At 38.4% G+C, this 20,642-nt stretch overlaps 1 protein-coding gene across 6 annotated transcripts in view; it reads left to right on the forward strand.

Annotated features, from left to right (window-relative positions):
• grb10b (growth factor receptor-bound protein 10b) overlaps nucleotides 1–20,425 on the forward strand; it is a 65,860-nt gene extending 45,435 nt beyond the window's left edge. For 2 of the 6 annotated variants that reach the window (XM_067509014.1, XM_067509016.1), the window contains exons 6-18: nucleotides 3,048–3,119; nucleotides 5,705–5,861; nucleotides 10,418–10,533; nucleotides 10,851–10,925; nucleotides 12,694–12,831; nucleotides 13,102–13,212; nucleotides 13,459–13,557; nucleotides 13,733–13,810; nucleotides 14,067–14,183; nucleotides 14,542–14,608; nucleotides 14,712–14,799; nucleotides 14,958–15,051; nucleotides 15,201–20,425. In XM_067509014.1, coding sequence (XP_067365115.1) covers nucleotides 3,048–3,119; nucleotides 5,705–5,861; nucleotides 10,418–10,533; nucleotides 10,851–10,925; nucleotides 12,694–12,831; nucleotides 13,102–13,212; nucleotides 13,459–13,557; nucleotides 13,733–13,810; nucleotides 14,067–14,183; nucleotides 14,542–14,608; nucleotides 14,712–14,799; nucleotides 14,958–15,051; nucleotides 15,201–15,347 — 1,359 coding nt within the window. In that variant the 3' untranslated portion in view covers nucleotides 15,348–20,425. Of the gene's footprint in view, nucleotides 1–3,047; nucleotides 3,120–5,704; nucleotides 5,862–10,417; nucleotides 10,534–10,850; nucleotides 10,926–12,693; nucleotides 12,832–13,101; nucleotides 13,213–13,458; nucleotides 13,558–13,732; nucleotides 13,811–14,066; nucleotides 14,184–14,541; nucleotides 14,609–14,711; nucleotides 14,800–14,957; nucleotides 15,052–15,200 lie in introns of those variants that run through there. The other 4 variants (XM_067509015.1, XM_067509018.1, XM_067509017.1 and 1 more) reach the window with 4 other exon arrangements.
• The last annotated feature ends 217 nt before the right edge of the window (nucleotides 20,426–20,642 follow it).

Genomic DNA, 20,642 nt, shown 5'->3' on the forward strand with positions numbered 1-20,642 from the left:
CATTACAGTCAGAGGGATTTTATGGAGAGTATTTGTTAATGGGAATATGAAGTTGGGGTGGGACATGTGAGCCAAACCAGCTTATAAATCCCTACAGTTCTTTTTTGGCAACATGTAGGAGTTTGGAAGAGAAAGATGGCAGATAATGGGTTTGGTCTTGGCAACACTGATGACCTGTTGGAAGCCAGCAATTTGTAAGATTGTATGTAGAAGACAAGTAAATACTATTGCACTAAAATTGTGTTGGTGAACAACTTTACTGGAGAAAATCTAATGTCGCAGTTGGGGTAAAAATAAAAGTTAACTAAAATGTATTTAAATGTTACACTTTAGGCACAAATGTGAATAATGCCATACAAGGAAAGTTTTTCTGATTTAATTCTGTTGCATTAATAAGGAGTGTAACATACTGTATGATAATCTGTATGCACGTTCTTAAAATGCAGTCTTTACTCAGGGCAAGACAGTGCCCATGCTGGTCAATTGTAAAGAATTCTCCTGTTGCTTCCATATTCTAGGAGGAGTTTCAGTGGGAGGTGGTATGAGGGATGAATATACATTTCAGACATTGAAGGCATGGTCCAAAAAAATGTAATTTTTGGCAATAAATGTGGTTTGCATCTTTTTCAAGATACTTTGTGTGTTTTATTGACATTGGTATCAAAGTTCTTTTTGTCATCCTTGTTGCATGCCCTGTAGTGTAGGTACTTTATAACATCACCACCATTTTTTGGATCTTAATGTGTGTGCAGGCCTGTTTGCCTAATAGTCTTTTAGAACTGTAATCTGCCACAGTAACTCCTATCTGATGTAATGGCTTGTAATGTGTACAGAATACCGGTTGAACTATTTATAGACAAGCAGCCAAGAGATGCATACAAGTGAGTGTGGGGCGTGTACACACATGCTAGTGTACACACTCAAGTTTGGACAAAGCACGTTCTAATTTTTTTGTCTGCGTAGCTTCTAAGTCGCTGTGTGCTGAAACTTTAGTAAGTTATGTATGTGCCTATCAACGTAAGTCAGTTGGACATGAGCATATCTCTGTGCCTATGTCTCTAATTGTTTGTGTGTGTGGGTGTGTGTTACCTGAAACTCTCAGTACCTCTTTGGGCTATTACATCACAGGGCAGTTATCAAACCTGAGTCATCAGAAAGGTTAAGTTACACAGTTAAAAGCGTTAGGAGCTAAAACTGTGATCTTCTTTCTTTTGGTGTCTTTTCCTTTCAGTTTCCCACTCTCTGAAACATTTTATCCCTCTTTACCTACATGTCTATTCTTTGCCTTTAAGAAGGCGACCAAGAAGTAGAGTAGGTCAGTTGAAACATGCCACTGCTATAATCTCATCTTTTTCTTTCCTTCCACTCTTGATTTAGCTTATTTATAAATTCTATTTTTACTTGACATTTGCATGATGTCAAGGATGCAATCATTATGAGGCCTGAGATACTTTTCTGATAATCTGTTCAGCTGCTGCAGATATACACTGATGAGGCATAACATTATAACCACCTATGCAACTGCAGAGCCACTGTATTGAATTGCATTAAATTGCAGTTGTTATGCCTGATTGGTGTGTGTGTGTGTTATATGTTTTTTAACTGCTTATTCATATTAGCTACCTACTCTTTGCCCTACACATCCTTCTACCACCTATTTGTAATGGGTATTCACCTTTACTTGTTATTGCTATTCTTACCTTCACCAGTGGTGGAAAAAAACATACAGGTACTCCCTTGATGTTGAAATAAATCTATTGTATAAGACATTTTGAAAATATCCTTAAATTGTGAACCGTTGCCACCAATTTGGAACGCATTGCATATGCCCCGTTCCCATTTTTGTTCAGTTATACCAAATGTGATTATCTGTTGCCACTTTTGACCTCTGTCTTTTTACATAAGACTAAGCTGAAAACAATAACTTTCTATCTTTTATAATAACATAATACTTTGCTCATAACTATGTATCTTATATAGGATTTTTTCCATACCTATTTTATATAGTTTTCTATTTTACTCATTTTCACACAATAAGTAATTAAGGGTTAAGTGCACATGAAGGCATACTGTGAGTGGAGATTTGCTCAAACAGAGCTGTATTATCATTCGTACCTTCTAAACATCTAAACTATGACATAAGTTAGATAATAACTCCACACCTTTGTAACCAGTTTGGACTAATCCTGTGTCAAAGGGTTGAGTTTATAAGACTCAGTGCCTCTTACAGTTCTAGTACTAAATGTAAAGCCCTGTATTGCAGCATGTGTTTAGCCTTCTTGGGGCTTTCCCTTCTGTTTGACTAACTGTGACGTAGATGAGGGTGTGTGTCTCGATCTGTTAGAGCGCGTGAGAGCAGTGGCAGGGATGGGGTGGGTGGGAGAGACAGCTGTGCAGGCTAGATATGTAGTTAACAGTAGAAAGCATTCATACTACACATTCTGCTGCAGTGTGTCACCAGACAGGGTCTCTCTCGCTCTCTCTGTCTTCCCTCTGCTTCCCACTCTTTTCCCTTCACTTCTCACATCCGTCTGTCTCCTTTTTCTCCATATCCCACACACACCCACATCCACATACGTGCCCTTGTGCATGTGCAGTCATACACTTCTCTCTCTGTCCCCTCCCCCAGCCACAGACTCACTCTTTTCCTCTCCCCATCCCTCCCCAAAGTTTCCAGCTACAGTAAATTAAGTTGTATCTCTGACTGCCCCCACTTTTACCACCATTTCCTCCTTCCTTCTGTGGAACTCTGCTTATTCCTGGATTACACCTCACCTACACATGTGTGCACACACACACACACACACACACACACACACACACACACACACACACACACACACACACACACACAAACTCCCCCTGAAAAAAAGTAGTTGTTTTAAGGACAACATAAAGCGGTTCTCGTCTCTCCCAGACGGGGTGTGTCGAGGCTTTTGTCCGTCTGATGCCATATTAAATATCTGAGTTAAAAGGAGGGGTGGCGGGGCTCTGTTAGAGTGTGTGTGCGTGTGTGCAAAAGCCTCCAACTTTTTTGTTCTTTACAGCAAAAGAATGTTGGCACAAAGCTAGTCACCAGGGGAGAAACAAAGGGTCGGCGCGCTCAAGTGCTGCTCCAGGTTTGTATCATTTCATTTGCTCTGTAATGAGTCTTGTTACTGCTGTGAGAGGCAGAGACATCTGACTGAGGAGTTCAAAGTTAAGCCATAGGGAGGGAGAACTGGAGGGAAACGAAAAGCGAATCAAAGAAGCAGAGAAAAGTATACAAGCCAACACGCCCTCACTTGAAAACATTAAAACGTTTTGGAGGCAACAGAGATGTGACAAAGACAAAACTTTTCTATACTTCTTCCTATATTCTTTCTCACTTTTCCTGCTCCTCCTCCTCCTCACAGCCCCACACCCTTCTCAACTGAACCCTCTCTCTTCGAGCTCTGAAAAGAAATTAAAGCAGAGAGCTCGAGAGGTCTGAAAAAGTTGGCTACGTCTGTGCATGACTGTGCGTCTGTGTGTCTACTGGAGTGTGTATGCCTCTCAGGGAGTTTGTGTGTGCCTGGGTCTGTGTGGGAATGATTACATCAGCCTACTGCTGCCTTATGATTGGTTGGTGAGCGTGTGGTTTGATTCAGTGTGCCTCGGAGCCCGTGGCTGAGGCTGTAACCCTTTGTGAGGGGGAGAGGGAGGGAGGGAGGGAGGGAGAGTGAGTGAGAGAGAGGGAGAGAAGATAGTTGTCAGACTCAACCGGCACTGGAAGCACTGTACTGTACCTGGTGCCATCCGATCGCTCACTGTCTCTGTGTCTGTGTCTTTTGGGCTGTACAGAAACCGGCTCTAGGTCACACAGTGTTTTTTTATTATTATTATTTATTTCATTTTTTTATTTTTGGGTTTTTTTTTTTTTTTTTTTTAAAGACCGAGCTTCCGGTCTAGATAGACTGAAGGACTAGTTTCCAGGCTGTGTGACAGGTAGCACAACCGCTGTCGCCATTCAAATTTGTATCTCTCTTTTTGGAGGAGACAAAGCCACAAAACAGCAAGGTTTTCCTAGTGGCTGTGCGTGTGTTACTGAGTGAGTGCGTGGGGAGCCAGTCTCACTCCAAAAATGCCTTCGTGTTCCCCGGACTGCTGCCTTTTGCGGGCCGTGGAGGTAAGACTCTCTGCTCTCTTTCTGTGTTGTACAGTATGCCTCTCCTTGTATGTCTCTGCTTTCCTTTTTTTCTTTCTCTCCTTCTCTTTTTACATTTTAGGACATTTTCTATTTGAAGTACTGCTTAACCAGAGGTGTGTAAATACCTTTTAAGGCTAGAGACAATTTGTGTTTTTCAAGATGTTAGCAAAGCAATAAACATTTATCAAATATGCCTGCAGATTTGAATGATTGAGGCTCCCTCGCTTTTTGTTTTGAGCATTTTGGAAGGATAGAGCGCCTCAGGCCTGGTCTGTGCAAACTGTGATGCAAGCTGCGTCTCTTCTCAGGAAGAGAACAGAATTTCTTTGTCATGATATATTATGTGGGTAGCATGCATGCATTACATGTGTAGGCTAAGTAGGCAATATTCCTGTTGGAATTCTCTGCAGGTTAAGTAGTCTGCTCTAATTTTCTCTTTAAGCCATGAGCTGTGTATCCTGAGAATAGGACTGCATGTTGTCCTAATGAAAAGCTAACCCGTGGACAGTTAATGGACTATTTACCAAACTAGAAGTGGCAGTTACATTTCCTATATTTTTGTTGATTTCCTGGATGATTAAAAGGAAAATTTTAAGGAAAAGGACAATTTCTGGATGTAAATGGGCTTCTCTTACACAAACGGGTTTTGCACATCTGTTCAGCACCTGATGTACTATTGCTATTTATACATCAGAATGTATACTACCTAGAATCATAACTGGTGCCTCACATTTGAGTATTATTAATGGAAACAACATGAAAACAGGTGTTTTTAATGATTTGGGGAAAGAGTTAGTATAAACTGTTGAGCAAAAAGAAAAAAATCTGAAATGCAGTATTGTCCCCCATCTTCTCACTGGACCAATCTCAAAATATTAAGTTACAGAACACTTTTGTTTATAAAGTTAAGCTTAAAGCATATTCAACCATGTCTTATCTATGGATCCTTGCATACATTTACTTGATAGGGTATAATTGGAAACATCATGTGTACCTCCCCTTAAGCTACAGCGGTCTATAGTCTACCCATTTGGCACAAGCCGCCCGTCTTTTGTTCACAGGCGCAGTTTCTTGTTATACACTACCAGTGTATTTGCTTCTATATTATACCAACAAGTTTCTATAATAAATGCTTGTCTGTGATTTCTAACTCCGCAATTGCTACATAGTCTTTGAATGTCTGTTCTTTCCTATTGTGCTATAATTACAGGCCTGAGTATGCCTATAGTATATGGGGCGCTATATGATAAATACTATCTTAGTGTTTGAAGAAAATTGCTGGCTTCACCCACCTATTAGGCTGAGTTTTCAGAATGGCTTGTGTTAAATGACCTATTCCCATAAAAATCCATTTGGCCAATCTATGTCACATTTTTCCTTTCCAGCTAGCCAGGTGTTTATATTCAGAATGGACATGTGCCTGTTTAAGATGCCTTTTGACTTTTTTGTTAAATGCCCCATTCTTTAGTTTACCAAAACACCTGCAAGTGATCTCTGTTTATTATATTTGAACCCTTATATGTCTTCTCTTCACAGATTGTGAAGATCTTCAGTGAAGATGGCATGGGTAAAGTGGTGGAGATCCCGGCCGACATGACAGCCAGAGACCTGTGCCAGCTCTTGGTTTATAAAAGCCATTGTGTGGATGACAACAGTTGGGCACTTGTTGAACACCACCCGCTGCTAGGGCTAGGTAAGGGGCAAAACCCTGCAGGCCTGATGCATTGTTCATATGTCCACAAAAGCTTGCACGCACACACTCACACTCTTTCTCTCATTGTCTCTATTGCTCTGTCTCTCGCGCCTTCTCTCTCTTTCTTCTCTTTCTCTTTTTCGTTCTCTTTCTCTTTCTCTCTCACTTGCCCACACAGAAAGCCAAAGACATTTGGGTGGGCTGAAACATGCAATACAACCACTGAAATACACTACTGACCAATGACATCTGCATGCAAGTGTGTCCACATACTTCTTGGGCAGCCCATTCAGATGCATATTCTCACGCAGGCAATAATTCAAGCATGGATGCATACACATACTATGCAGCATATGCATGAACAGAGCCACAGTGTTCAGTGATAAAGTCCAAAACAGTGTCAGTGTGAATTGTTGCTGCATCACTTTTAGGCAGAAGCAAAGCTGACACAAACACTGAGCTGCACGTCCCTGACAAATTTGTATGTTAAACTTACCATTTGACTTGTGCACAAAGGGCTGGAGATTAATCTTAATGAAAAGCAGTGCAAGTTTTAGCTTCCTAATTTATTGTGTGCAAGTCAATATCAGAATTACTGTAAATGGATACAGTCTTTGCCAGAAGCCTCTGTTAAAGCCTACCTAAGCTCTAGCACTTCTTGGGAATCACAAGATGCACTCTGATGGCCCATATCATGAATTAAAGAAACAGCAATTCATAGATTTTAAAGAGTATAATTTAATGCCTTAGGCATTACACAATAATTGTGTTTGGTGTTGGTGGAATGAAAAGCAACACATTCTATAATATGGCATTTGGCATCTTTCAATTATATTTTTAACTCTGGCAGCTTCTTTTATAGTCATTGGACGTCTTGGATTAAAGTTTATTGTGACTCAAAATAAAAATTTAACTAAAAATCATCTGGGTCCCGACAGAGATCTAAGACAGTTGGATGTTACAGTTACAGTACACCTGAGCTTCTGGTTAAGAAATATTGCCATGTAGAAAATAATAATATTATGTAATTTTTTCCTTCAAGGATAATTGTATGAAGGGCTCAGAGTAGAAGCCAGCAGATGAGAAGCTGAAGAAAGAAAAGGTGATAATTGAAGGTTATGGTTTAGGAGGTGTAGAGATGTAACTGATGAACACTGTAACTAAATCTTCGCCAACTCGTGCTCTTCTCACAATCAGAGTCTGTGTAATGTTATTGATCCAGCAGTCTAAATGACACCGCAGAGAGGGGATGAGGGATAAAGCATTAAAAGAGATGTCTTTCATATTAGAGTTTGTTCAGTTCTGGAGAGGGTCACCACTGTCCTGAAAATATCGTAGAAGCTTTTACAGAATCAGCCAGGGAGCTCTAGAGCAAAATAATGTTAGAAGGGCTAAAATAATATGTAGATAATATTTGATAAAGCAGATTTAAGTGTATTTATTGGATTGTTTTTTATACTTGGGGATGTTGCATATTATACCACAGTTTCTTTATACATTTATGGGTAGCTTAAGAAATTTGAGAGAAGTGGGAGCAAACATTTTAACTTGTTGCTGCCTTAATAAGGAAGAGCACTGTGTTTCTGTCAGAAAGATTTTGTGTTAGACTTGGCATCATAACAGTACGTTAGGAAAGCCTGTGGCCAGCTGAACGTTAGAAAACCCAACCTCCCCCTGAGGAGAGGGCGATTATAAAGCACTTATGGAGGACAAGTTAAGCCTGTGTTCTGTCCTCATGGCTGTACAGTTTAACAGATGTGGGAGAGAAGGGAGTGTAGCTTTATGTAGAGTAGTAGTGTGCCTGGGTGTGAAATGTAGAGAGCTGCTGAAAAACGAGCAAAAAATGCTGCATTTCTGTTATTTCATCTGACAGCTTGTGTCAATACATATTTCCGTTTTTCCACAGATTTATAGTTACGTCTTCACACTGTCTTCACGCTATCATGTGAGGAAACTTTTACAAAATATATTGCATTATTTAAAATACACCAAAGCACTAACCTAATATTTCAGCGTCCATTATGATTTGATTACATTCTCATCAGTGCTGCCAACATGATGCTGCAAAATACAGTTAGGTTGGCTTATTGTGAATGACATCATGTTTGGCATGAAATCACTTTGTTCTATTATAGTCCTCCTTCTATTCTGGCACACCTGTACTGCAACCATATTCTTTTCAGGTCTGGAATAACTACCTATCATATTTTATGTTTAGGAGTTTGAGAAAATGAGATGTGATGAAGCAGCAGCATGCTGATTGTTAAGATTGAAGGGTTGTTCCTTTGCAACTACGGTGTGTGTGTGTGTGCGCGTGTGTGTAAATGCATATTTGTGCACATGTGAATTTGTATTTGTACACGTGAAACAATAATGAAAAATTATTAGATCTATTTTGGAATGAATGTGAATCAATCATTTGCATGATACAGCATACACTTTGTAAATGTTTGAAATATGTAAATTACAGAATTGCATATTTCAGCCAAAGATTTAGCTTGTTTGGAAGTTGTTACATGTCTGATCTGATTGCTAGATTTCTCCTCTAGTTGCCAAAAAAGCTGCTTTTTCGTCATAAACTGTAGCTGGGTTAAGAGTGAACTTTTTAAAAATCCTCTGTTTATGTTGAGTGACCGACTAGAAAGAGATGTTTGCAGTACATATATTCAGACAGTTGAAACACACAGAGTATGCATATGTTAGCCTGATTGAGTGCATTCTGGTGCTTAACATCTCAGTCTGGCAATCTGACTGTGGCAAATAAAAACCAAATTGGCAAGGATTGTAAAAGCTGCTGGAAAATTTATGGGTTGACCACACACACCATTAGAATTCTTATATAACGGTGCAGTTTACAGGAAGGCTTGGTTTATTGTTACTGACATTGAACATCACCTTTATACTGAATTTGAAATAATGCCGCCAGGACAACAATACAGGACACCTTTGGCTTGTAAAAAGCTATATATAGGATCATTTGGATCACTCCAAATGCAGTCCGTATAAAGAACAAGCAGCTGTAAAATATTCCTATTACATTGTTATTGTTGATTGTGTGTATGTGTTAATTGTTTGCTTAACTGATTGTGTTATTAACAGTCATTATATACTTGTTTTGGACATGTCATCTGGTCTTGGGCTGAAATTATGTTTTGGACAAATTTGCACTCCAGTGGACAATGAAGTTTAATTCTCTTTTGTTTTTTGTGAGATGAGGTAGTCTACGAGATTCCTATGGCTGCACTGCACATGCACATGCTGTGATGCCTAATGTGTGCTCATGGTTGGGTGGTAGATGAGAATAGAAGTTTCAGTGAGACCCAAACAATAGTGTATTTAAGGTAGAGAGGCCTATTCCTGTATATTGCAGCCTTCCCTTCATACAATGTTGAAAAAACAAAAATGGTCATTTGAGATGAGTAACTCTGACCTTTGCTTATCAGCCCCAAAAGGTTAACAACTCTGGGACAGTGAGGTGGTGTTGCCGCGGTGAGTCATCGTCACGAACATGAGTGAGTCATCAGACATGTGACAGAATGGAGAGGAAAAAAAAAAAAGAAAAATAAGAGTCGTGACAGAGGGGCTAAAGAGGCCGAACAAGCAGATAAAGATGAGCTGTAAAGTGAGATTTCTTTGAAGTTCTCTATTAATTAAAACAGAGGTATCAGAGCATGTACTGGTATTGCAAAAGTTAGTTTGGTCACAAACTTTAATTAAACCTACTATGGAAGGGGAGGATGCTTCTGTAATGCCTTTAATAAAAAAAGGCATAGCAGACAGAGCGTGCAAGGCTGTTTCGAGCGACTGAGTCATGTCCGGTGTCAGCGTCGCAGTCAAAATACATTTATCACTGGGACCTTTGACCACATTGAAACAAGGACACACATCCTCTTTTATTCACAGCTCATTTATTAAGCACAAATCATTAAGATCAGTTGGCAGTTTTCAAGGGCATACTAAACCACTAAACATGTCAATTGAACCCCAGGATCATTTCTGATCATTACCTGTATAGATGTGACCAAGAGGTTATTGAAAACAAACATTTGTACTTAAATGAGCTGCCCCTGGAAGGAAAGGAGACAAAAGCTGGATGAACTTCTTACTTACTACAACAAAGGTCTTGTTACAGATATTTAAAAATAACTACAAAGTGACTTCATTTGCTGTGGAAACTGATGACAGAATCCCACCTTGGTGACAAAATCTAGCCTAAGCAACTATAAATGGAGTCCCTGCAAACTTTCTGTTCATTTCATTTTAATGAAAAATCCAAGAAACACCTTGCCATCGAATCGTATCTTCAGAGGTCAATACAGATTTCCATGGTACTTGTGTGACTTACTAAATGTTGTAATTTTAAACTTAAAGACTCCTTTGTTCAGGTTTTCATCTTAGTTTTCTCTCTTTTGATAGAACAGACTTTTAATCTGTTATTTAAATGAAATTATCTGTAATTTTAGAAATTAGATTTAAAGATTTACTTTAAGTAAAAAAAATTTAAATAATGACCTTACTGATTGTTCCCATCTCTCTTTCTGCCTGTCTTCCTTCAGAACGCTGTCTAGAAGACCATGAGTTGGTGGTTCAGGTCCAGGCCTCTATGAACAGTGACAGTAGATTCCTCTTTAGGAAGAACTATGCCAAATATGAATTCTTCAGAAGCCCCTTGGTAATTGCTTTTTCTTGGACACTTCTTAACGTGTCACTCCTGATATGCCCTTGTTCGAATATGTTATGCTATAAAAATACACCTTTTGTTGTAGTGACCATTTAATTTAAAGATTAAATGAATGGCATCATCAAGTATCTCTCTTTGTTCTATATTCTTGTAAATATTCTGACAGCTGACTGTGCTAATGAGACTTGGTTGACGTTTGCTCGTCCATCATTAATTCCTACCCTACAATTATTGTCACAGTGGCTGATATTTTCTGTCTCCGTCTTTGTCTGTCTCTGCCTCTTTTCACCATCATCATCTTCCACCAGACGTTTTTCCCGGAGCAAATGGTTGCATGGTGCCAGGAAAGCAATCGCACAATTCCACCATCTCAGCTCCTTAAGGTACATAGAGCCCACACATGCACACACAAACATACTTCTCTGTATCTGTGTCTAATTCCCTATCCTCTTCCTCTCATGCATACAGATTAGTTTACCTCAGAGTCAGCAGCTACCACATACTGTACAATCAAGCTAACATACCTCACCTCTGACCCTTAGACAGCGTGTCTCGTCAGAGACTGCAGTAATAACTACTCTTGATCCCCTGTTGACACGTGACCGTCTCGACACACACCCCACAGGCCCGACACCTGTGATGGATGGAATTAGGCAGTCAGAAATAGAACATACAGCACTCTTCTTCACCTACATACTGAATGTTTGCACAGTGCAAATTCACAGGTGTTACATTACTTATCTGTCACACACATCACTCACTCACACTTACAGTGAGTCTCAAAACACACAAAGAAGAGAAAAATCTGGGAAGAGAGCAGACAAAAAGGTGACTTGGAAGAGCTTTGGTCTTAATGGATGGTGGGTTTACATGCATTCTGGCTCTCTCCTGTGTCATGTAATGGAGCTGTCAAAGGTGGAACCACAAGTGGAATCCATCCCTTCACCCTTGCCACTCACAGAAAGCTTTTAACTCTCCTGCTGATCACGTAGACATTGTGCTCCATTAAGCTCTACACAGATGAGTCACTAAATGAATGGGAATGGGGTGAGCCATACTTGTGTCAGGAATCCCCAGTGTTTGACTTGTTCTAAACACAAATCTTTGCACTCGTTTAGAGTGCTGTCTAAACCAACATGCTTCTGACCTGAGCTCAACCAGGTGTAAGGTGCAGTGCTTCAAAAAGGTTTTGTTTTTCTTTTTCTTTTTTTAACTTTTTACAAATGGTAGTTGCGTGTCAGCGTTCAGTCCGCTTATGTCTGAAATTGCTCATGCATGAGGCCCTCTGTAGGATGTTTCCAAAACACTAGGAAACATGTGCTTTAAATATTGAGGAGTCCCCTGGAACAGTTTACCTTCTAGCCGCAAGCCACAGATTTCAATTCAGCTCTAATAACTTAACCTGCTACTTCATGGTGTGATATTTTTTGTGACACGTGGAAACTACAAATTCCAAGTACTTCAGAAACCCACAAAAGGAACCTTAGGCTTTAAGGCTTCCCAGTAGAAATATATTAGATCTTGATTTAGTGTATGCACTCTGTCTCAGCAGGCACACTTTGTGTTCTCTCTGATCCTTTTTCTGAAATACATAAAATATTTAATATTTGACAAATATGTTGAAAGTTAATTGCTTGTGCTTTTTGTTTATACTTAGAGTATGTGTATACATGTGGTATGTAATGCTCTGCTTTTATGACATCTATAATGTTCAGTTTCTGCTCACATAAAGGTGTTAATTGATATACGTGTTTTACCAGTGAGGTCAGAGTCGAGTTAGCCACAGATTGCACACACATGAATTGTCTTCCTTGCTCTACATTCTTTGATTTTTCTGATAGTAGAATGTTGTGGTTGCTACATGGGTTTATAATAATTCAGGCCGCCGCCCATCTCATCCGCTGTCAGTCTTGCACTGATGCAAGAAGCCTAGATGACACATTTCTTTGATAAGAAGCATTCGCTTCCTCTCTGCGATTCTTCTACAGATGGTGTCTCCTGCTGCTTTCAGTAGCTCGCTGTGGCAGTGACGAAGAGCTTATAGGCTTTTAGATATGATCCAGTGTTGTCTTGCTGAGACAGAGAGTCACTGATGGAGAACATTGCAGCATGAATTCATGTAAAATGCATCTTTCTTGCTCCCTCTTTCAGAACTTCCTAGCCACTAGTAGCTGTCCAGAGATCCAGGGGTATCTGTATGTGAAGGAGGTGGGCAGGAAGTCGTGGAAGAAAGTTTACATGTTCCTGCGACGCTCAGGACTCTACTGCTCTACAAAAGGAACTTCAAAGGTAAAGCCAGCTTCGTCTTTTCATCCTTCATCAAGCAATGTTTCTTAAATGATGTAATTACAGTCATTAATTTATCGCTGAAGAATTCGCATGCATTCTGTATGAAAAGTTACAGTAATAACAGTACATTTTCCAGATTAAACATAATTACTTTCAAAGAAGGTGATTACCATTAATTACCATTTCTCTCTCTCTCTCTCTCTCTCTCTCTCTCTCTCTCTCTCTCCATCTCTCTCTGTGTTCTGATTTATTAATTATTGCTGTCTGCAGGAGCCCAGACATCTACAGTTACTAGCTGACCTAGAAGACGGCAACATCTTCACTGTTATAACAGGCAAAAAGCAGCACGGTGCACCAACAGACTACGGGTTCTGTATCAGGGTAAGTGTTGTACACGTTGGTGAACAATGATTGATGTTAGCAATTTATTTTTTACAGTATTTCATTTAAAAGTATTTTGGGGGTATCTTAACTTAGGCTTAGATTTAGTTCAGATGATTTTAGATTGTGTACGTAGGCGAGCAACCGCATTAAAACTACTTTTCATTTACCAGCTCAATTAATTCTATTATTCAGTAATAATAGATGTAATAGTGGTAGTGATGATTCTGAAATCTTTGTATGCAGCCCAATAAAGGTCGAGGGGAGTTAAAGGAGTTGAGGATGCTGTGTGCTGAGGATGAACAGGGCAGGACCTGCTGGATGACAGCCTTTCGACTCTTTAAGGTAACAATATATTCTTTATATACTGTAACTGCAGTTAAGTTAGAGATCAAGAATTTTCCAGATGGGGTGTTCAGTAAACCTTTGACAACATCTATAAAATACCAGCAAACCATTAAATGTTGCTTGTGAACTATTTATCTAGTTGGATTAACAGTGTGTTCTGTTTTCTTTACAGTATGGGATTGTATTGTACCAGAATTACAAGATTCCTCAACAAAGAAAAACATTACTTTCACACTTTTCAGCACCTGTGGTAAGCAGCCTAACATGTACCCAACTGAATCCACTACCAAAATACCACTGTTTTGAAAACCAAACGTTGATTGCATGAAGCTGTATGCTGCAACTGAATAAAAAAATGGCTATTGAACTAGTCAGACCAGTTGAGGAAAATGAGCCACCCCACATTTTATTGCACTGACTTTGTCTGGATTTGTACATAGCTGCACCATGAAAGTTGTGCCGCTGCTTTTGTTTGCACATTTTCACAGATCTCTGTCTCCCCCTAGCGGAGTGTATCAGAGAATTCCCTCGTGGCAATGGATTTCTCAGGGAGGATAGGCAGGGTGATCGATAACCCTGTGGAAGCTCAGAGCGCTGCCATGGAAGAGGGACATGCGTGGAGGGTGAGACACAACTTATATGTTATCAACAATACTAGAAGCAGAACTCAAAAGACCTTCACAGATGGCACTATTTATTTTTCTCAAACATTCATACTGACTACATTTCCCTGTGTGTGCTTGTTTTTTTGGGGGGGGGGGTTGCTATTGAACTTGGTAGATTGATAAGCATACATCTGTGCACATGATTATAGTTTATTGAGTCACTTGCATTTTTGTTTTTTGGTATTTGGTACATAAGTTTTTCACAGTTTGTCGAGAAAATCTGTAAACACAGTAAAAATCCCCAACCTGAATGGTCTTGTACACCAGAGCATAAACTAATCCCTGTTGTGTTGTCTCTTTGTGGCATCTCTCTCAGAAGAGGAGTCAACGAATGAACATATTAGGCTCCCACAGTCCACTACACCACTCCTCACTAAGCTCAGGTACACTCAGCCACTCTTAGGGATGACAAAGTAAAGCAGTTGATCTTTTCAATTTTTACATTTTAAATTAAATGACAAACTTTTAACTTTATTTTCTCTGTAGTGATCCACATAGCTCAACTGTGGTTCCATGGGAGGATAACGAGGGAAGAGTCCCATCGCATTATCCACCAGCAGGGACAAGTAGATGGGTAAGGATCAGCTTGATCAGTTCACACATATGGTTTTTCAATTAAGTCAATATGAAGTATATATAAAACAGCGTACTATAAAAGAGTTGTTTATTTTTCCTCCCTTCATGAATGAAAGGCCAACAAATATTTTTCTCCTCCTTTCTTTTGTTGCACAGGATGTTTCTGCTGAGGGTCAGTCAGAGTAACCCCAAGACGTTTGTACTCACATTGTGCCATCACCAGAAAATCAAACATTTCCAGATACTACCGGTATGCATTTCTATCTATTTAGAAATACTCATCTTAAAATAGTTTTTTAAAGATGTTTTTAATTATAGAATCTGATATCATCTTTTTCACCTTGTCCTTCCCTTTCTGTCTTTCTCCTCCTGGGGCCCTGGACACCTTGATGTTGTCAGTGTGAAGAGGACGGCCAAATCTTCTTCAGCCTTGACGACGGCGCCACCAAATTCACCGACTTGATTCAGCTGGTGGAGTTCTACCAGCTCAACAGAGGAGTCTTGCCTTGTAAACTCAAACACCCGTGCACCGTTGTGGCCTTATGACACCTTTGGATCATAACCACATGAACCCTGTCATCTGATCAGACTCTGCCTAAAACAAACGAAGCAAAAGAATCTTTCTGTTGTTGGTTCTTTTGGTTTTATCTTTCTAAGAAGCTGGTGAATTGACTTATGTTTGATTGTTGTCGTTTTATATTGTTGTGAGTCTGCCGAAGACTGCTGACTTGTTGGATTTCTTTTCGTTCGCATGGATGCTTGAGGAGTCGGATGCACAACTTGCTCATGTCGTTTCTAGGTTAAGATAAAGGAAACGAACACTGCCATTTGTGTCAATGCTGTTCCAGTTTCTTCCACAGTTTGGCTACCCATAGTCATCAATAAGCTTGGACCCAGAGACACCTCAAAAGTTTCATTGCACAGCTTTTTCTTCAGCTGGACAATCAGTAGGACAACTCATGCTTTTGTGTGGATCACTATGCTCTCAAAGTTTGACTGAGAACACAGTCCCATTAAAACTTCAAACCTTTAATCACACATCCTCAAAGAATATACTTTAAATGGAAAGTTGATTGTGTCCTAGTTAATTCACTTGTTTAACTGGGAATGGCCGTTGATGGTGCATGACCTCTCTGGATTTGTATTACTTAACTGTGAGATGGTGCTACTGCCCTCTAGTGTCATAGACATGCAAACACGTGGCTGGGATCTGGAGGCACAAAAATGAGTCTTACTTTTGAGATTTGGGGACATCACAAGTTTGTCCTGTCAAACCACCCTGGAGAAAAAGGCTGAGGAAAAATCTGGAACAATTGAAACAAAGTATTTTTTAATAGTGGACAATTTGAAACCTGCATTGTGGACCCTTTTATAATTTTGCTCATTTTTGACCACACAGGGGAACTTTTGTTATTAATACATTCATTGTATTATAATCAATATTCTCTTTTAATATTTTTTACATCCACTCTTTTCATGCTTAATATTTACAACACTTCCTTATTCACATAAGCTACATTGAGGTCATTTTGTACTTCCTATTCTATTGCACGCACCCATTCCCCAGAGTATTTTTCAGGCAACTTCTGCGGAAAAGTAATAAACATGAATCAAACCACATTGTCATTCAGTGTGAAATGAAAAGTAATTAATGACTGTGACTGATGTTGGAAATTACATCCAGATACCCATTTGTGGAGAATTACCCAGTGCAGGCATATTCTGTAAAATTATTCAATTTCTTTTGCTGCAGGCAATTGCATACTCTCTGTTGTATAAGATAAAGCAGGGGCAGAAGAGGGTAGTTTTGTTTTTGTTTTTTATTATTATCCTCACCATGTCACAGTCAAGGTAACCACTAGCATTTCCTTTAGAGCTTTACTGAAATGCCCATCAGCAAATACAATGAACATAATCTGTATTAGTCTTTGCCAAAAACAACAAAAACACTGCTATATAATGGGAATTTTGGGAAACGTCTGTCGTGGCTGGTGGCCCTCTTTTGACCTGTACAGCAATTGTCTCTTACGTATAGGAACTCAACAAAATGTTGCCAGACATAGAGGAACATGGTTAAGTGTGCTCTAGCTCCACATAAATAGTAGACTCTGTGCATTACATTCCACATAACGCTGCCTTTTTCTACCTGGACCTACTTGTCCACAGTATCACATGTATACCTAATGCTTACTCCATGCCAGCTAATTAAAAGTTCGGACAAAGTTAATGGCACAAAGTTAGATTCCTACTATTGTAATCAATTGACAGCAGCCTCTCCTTCTCTTCATCTTCTCTTTTTCCTCTCTTATCTGCTCTCGTTACACTATTTTCAGCCTTCTGCTGGGTAAAGTGAAGATACTTGTGAAGCAACAACAAAAATTTGAAAACACTTCACCTGCAGGACCCATTTTAATCAAACACTTTTATTTGACTTTGCAATGACAATGAAGCAGTGTGAGAATGCAGGAGGCCTACAGATGCCTACATTTATTCTAATTTCATCAGAAACTGACCATTGCTCTGTTCCCACTTAAAGTCGGCCATTGTTAAGTTTATTTCTAATTGTTTTCTTTTTGGCCAAGTCCGAAGACTCACCAGTAATTATAGCGGGAAAAACAGTGATACTTTTTGATCAGGATGGCTTTATACAGATAACCCGTGAAAGGCAAAAGCCAGCATACATACACTCAATGACCACTTTATTAGGTACACAATAGCTCTGCAATAAATTTACTTAGTGTGTTGTTTATTGAGGTTATAGTGGGTGGTGGAGTCATTCTGGAGGACGTTTTATTAAGAGGTAGATCTAATGTTTTGGCCTCCTTCGTATATTTTAAATAGGGTGGCTAAAGCATTGCAACCACCCCTTAAAATAATTAATTCCATTGCGACTCCTCCACCCACTATAACCTCAATAATAAACAGAGCATAGGTTTGTAACTTTTCTGGCAGTTTCAACTTAAAAACTGATAAATAATTAATATATTAATAGTAATAATAATAATAGAAATTAATGGCAGAGCTGCAGTATTGGATTGCACTAGATGGTGCAAGTGTACCTAATTAAATGGCCAGTGAGTGTATAGGGTTAAGCTGGAAATTCTTGATTGTCTTTCAGTTGAACTTTAAACTTTGGTCTCATTAGTCTCTTCACCCTAGTCATTGCTGTTGAAATTTTACCACTGACAGCAGTTTTTATTTGATTTTATTTTTGGTTGTTTTCTTTGTTCCATATTTACACCTGAAATTTCTAAACACTCACTCTTTTTAGTGATATTTTTAGTCCTTGTTTTGGTGATATCTCTGTTTTAGGACAACAGCTGGCAGCTTATTACCAACCTATTTGTACAACATGATTGTCACCCACCACCAACAGTGATCTTTTATTTACCTGCAGGCTGTTTAAAGGTATATACATGTCTGAAATGCAGAACAGTCACACTGTATTGACACTATGTGCATGGTCACCATTATTTATCTCAAATGCAATCTCGCAGTCATTTTTTTTTAAAGCATTGTTTCTGCAAAATGTATTTATTTATGTGGATGTGACAGATTTACTTGTAAATCTAAGATTTCTTTTCTCAGCGCTGTTCTGTAAAGTTTTCTTTTGTCATTACAGTTAAATGATTGACCAGTGAGATATGATTATTATAGTTATTATTGTAATGACATAACCTCATTTTTTTAGTGTTGATTATTCAAAAAGAAAAAAAATCACAATTGTTATGAATTTTTTTAAACACACTGGCATCCATAGAGTTAACATTTTCATTCCAATACCTGACATGAGGAATGTTGTATAACTTAAAAAACAAAGGAGTTTCCCAAAGCATGAATGTCCTAATAATTAGTTTTCCAAGACTTGAATAAGTTGTCTTTTAAGAATTCCAAATCCATTTGAGTTACAAAGCCTCAAGTGTACTTGTCTTGTGGTGACCTAAAATAAAAAAAATAATAATCAGATTTCAAATTAAGCCAATGTTTTGGGAAACTGGGTCGGTATTCTCATAATCCACTAAAAAAATGTCTTGCTTTTGAAAATAAATTGAAATTTGGATTAAAAAATAAATTTTTAAATATTTAAAATAGAATTGAAGAAATGCATAACCACCAAACAATTTATTAATTTAATTTCTACCTTTAAAACAGCAATGAAAAGAAAACCTGTAATTCCGATCACACTAAAACAAATGTTTTTGTGGGTTTTTTTTTTTTTAAGTTGGGATACAGCATTGACTTCCTTGCAGCAAAATAAGGAAACCTAAATTAATTAGTAGGTAGAATTTATGACTTGCATAAATATGTATTTTTATGGGGATCCTGTCGATGATATGTAGGTTTTTTGAGGACTGGATTACAACAATACATAAATTTACCTCTTAGAATTAGTTGAAATTATTAAATATTCAGGCATCACAGTTTTTTTTTTTTTTATGCAAACTATTTCTAAGAACTCTACCCTTTACTTTCTGACAGACGTGAACGGCTGTAAATGGTAACTTGTGAGGGACAGGTCAGGTAGCTTTGCATTAAAACTGTCACAGGGTCTTATTTGCTGTAAAAGCAAAAGCCAGAGAGTAAATTCAATGTCCACTTTTTACATTTATCAGAAATGAATGTAACTGGGTTGCTCAGGGTTGACTTGTTAAAAAAACTACTGGCTCTTTAAAACTCTAGGTCTTTGTATTCAGTGAAATGATCAAGGATGACTCATGAACATTTGAGTTTCATTAAGCTGGGAATTGTGAACTTTCTTCATGATTTGCACCACCCACCTGTCAGGTGTGATTACTTGAAAATATCCTTGCAACAAAATTAAGTGTGTCCACTAGTAATGAGCACATTTAGATTAACTGTGTTTTTATTATCATTGTTTACGCTAAATTACAGTGGCTACCTGACTTAAAGTCCCATCACCAACAATATTACTTTCAACTTTGGTCATTTGACTGGGCAACAACAGCTATACAAGACGCATCAATTCTAGTAAATTAGAAGAAATTATAATCTAATCAGAACTTTTTTCTAGAGCATATCCAGTACACAGCTGTGTAAATAAAATAACTGATAGTGTAGCACATTGTCAATTTTGGAAGCCAGTTGACCTGTAACCAGAGAGGATGGCTCATATGACTCCTTTTTCTGCAAAAACCAACTCTAATATTTCATCGAATGACAGGCAAAGCTACCTTTAGAGGGGGCCGCTTGAACTAAAAGCCTTTCATTTTTAATAACTTCTTGATTAATATAATTCAACAACAGAAAACACTAAAAGCTTCTAGCAAAAGGTAACTGATTATCATGTGGGTTTTGTGCATTTTCATAACATTGTCACAATGCAAGATGCCATGGCTGTACAAATGAGTAAAGTAAAAATATTTCTATATATAAAAATATAAACTATTATGTATTTCAGGGAATGCAAAAAGAAAACAGTAACTTATCTCTTTTTGTAAGAGAGGGCTCCTGTATTCATAATGTGCTTTGCTTCTATCTGTAAATAGTTGAATGGCTTATAAAACTTAATTGTAACCTTTTCAGGTATTTTTGTACAAATAAGGGACTGATATATTCTGTTTATTGTAATGAGATTAAAACATTAATACATTGATATAAAAACATATGCTGTCTGTCTTTTATTGAAGTAATCACTCTTGTACAAAAGTAACACTATTTTAACACATTTATTTTAGATTGACCAAATATTAACATTAAGAAAAGCTGTATGTAAATCCCTTTCAGTTTTTTTCCACTAGATGGTGCAATGGTACAACTCCATCCGTTCATCCATCCATTATCTGTAACCGCTTATCCCGTTTAGGGTTGCGGGGGACCTGG

Source organism: Channa argus, chromosome 7 (genome assembly GCF_033026475.1).
Source record: "Channa argus isolate prfri chromosome 7, Channa argus male v1.0, whole genome shotgun sequence".
NCBI lineage: Eukaryota > Metazoa > Chordata > Actinopteri > Anabantiformes > Channidae > Channa > Channa argus.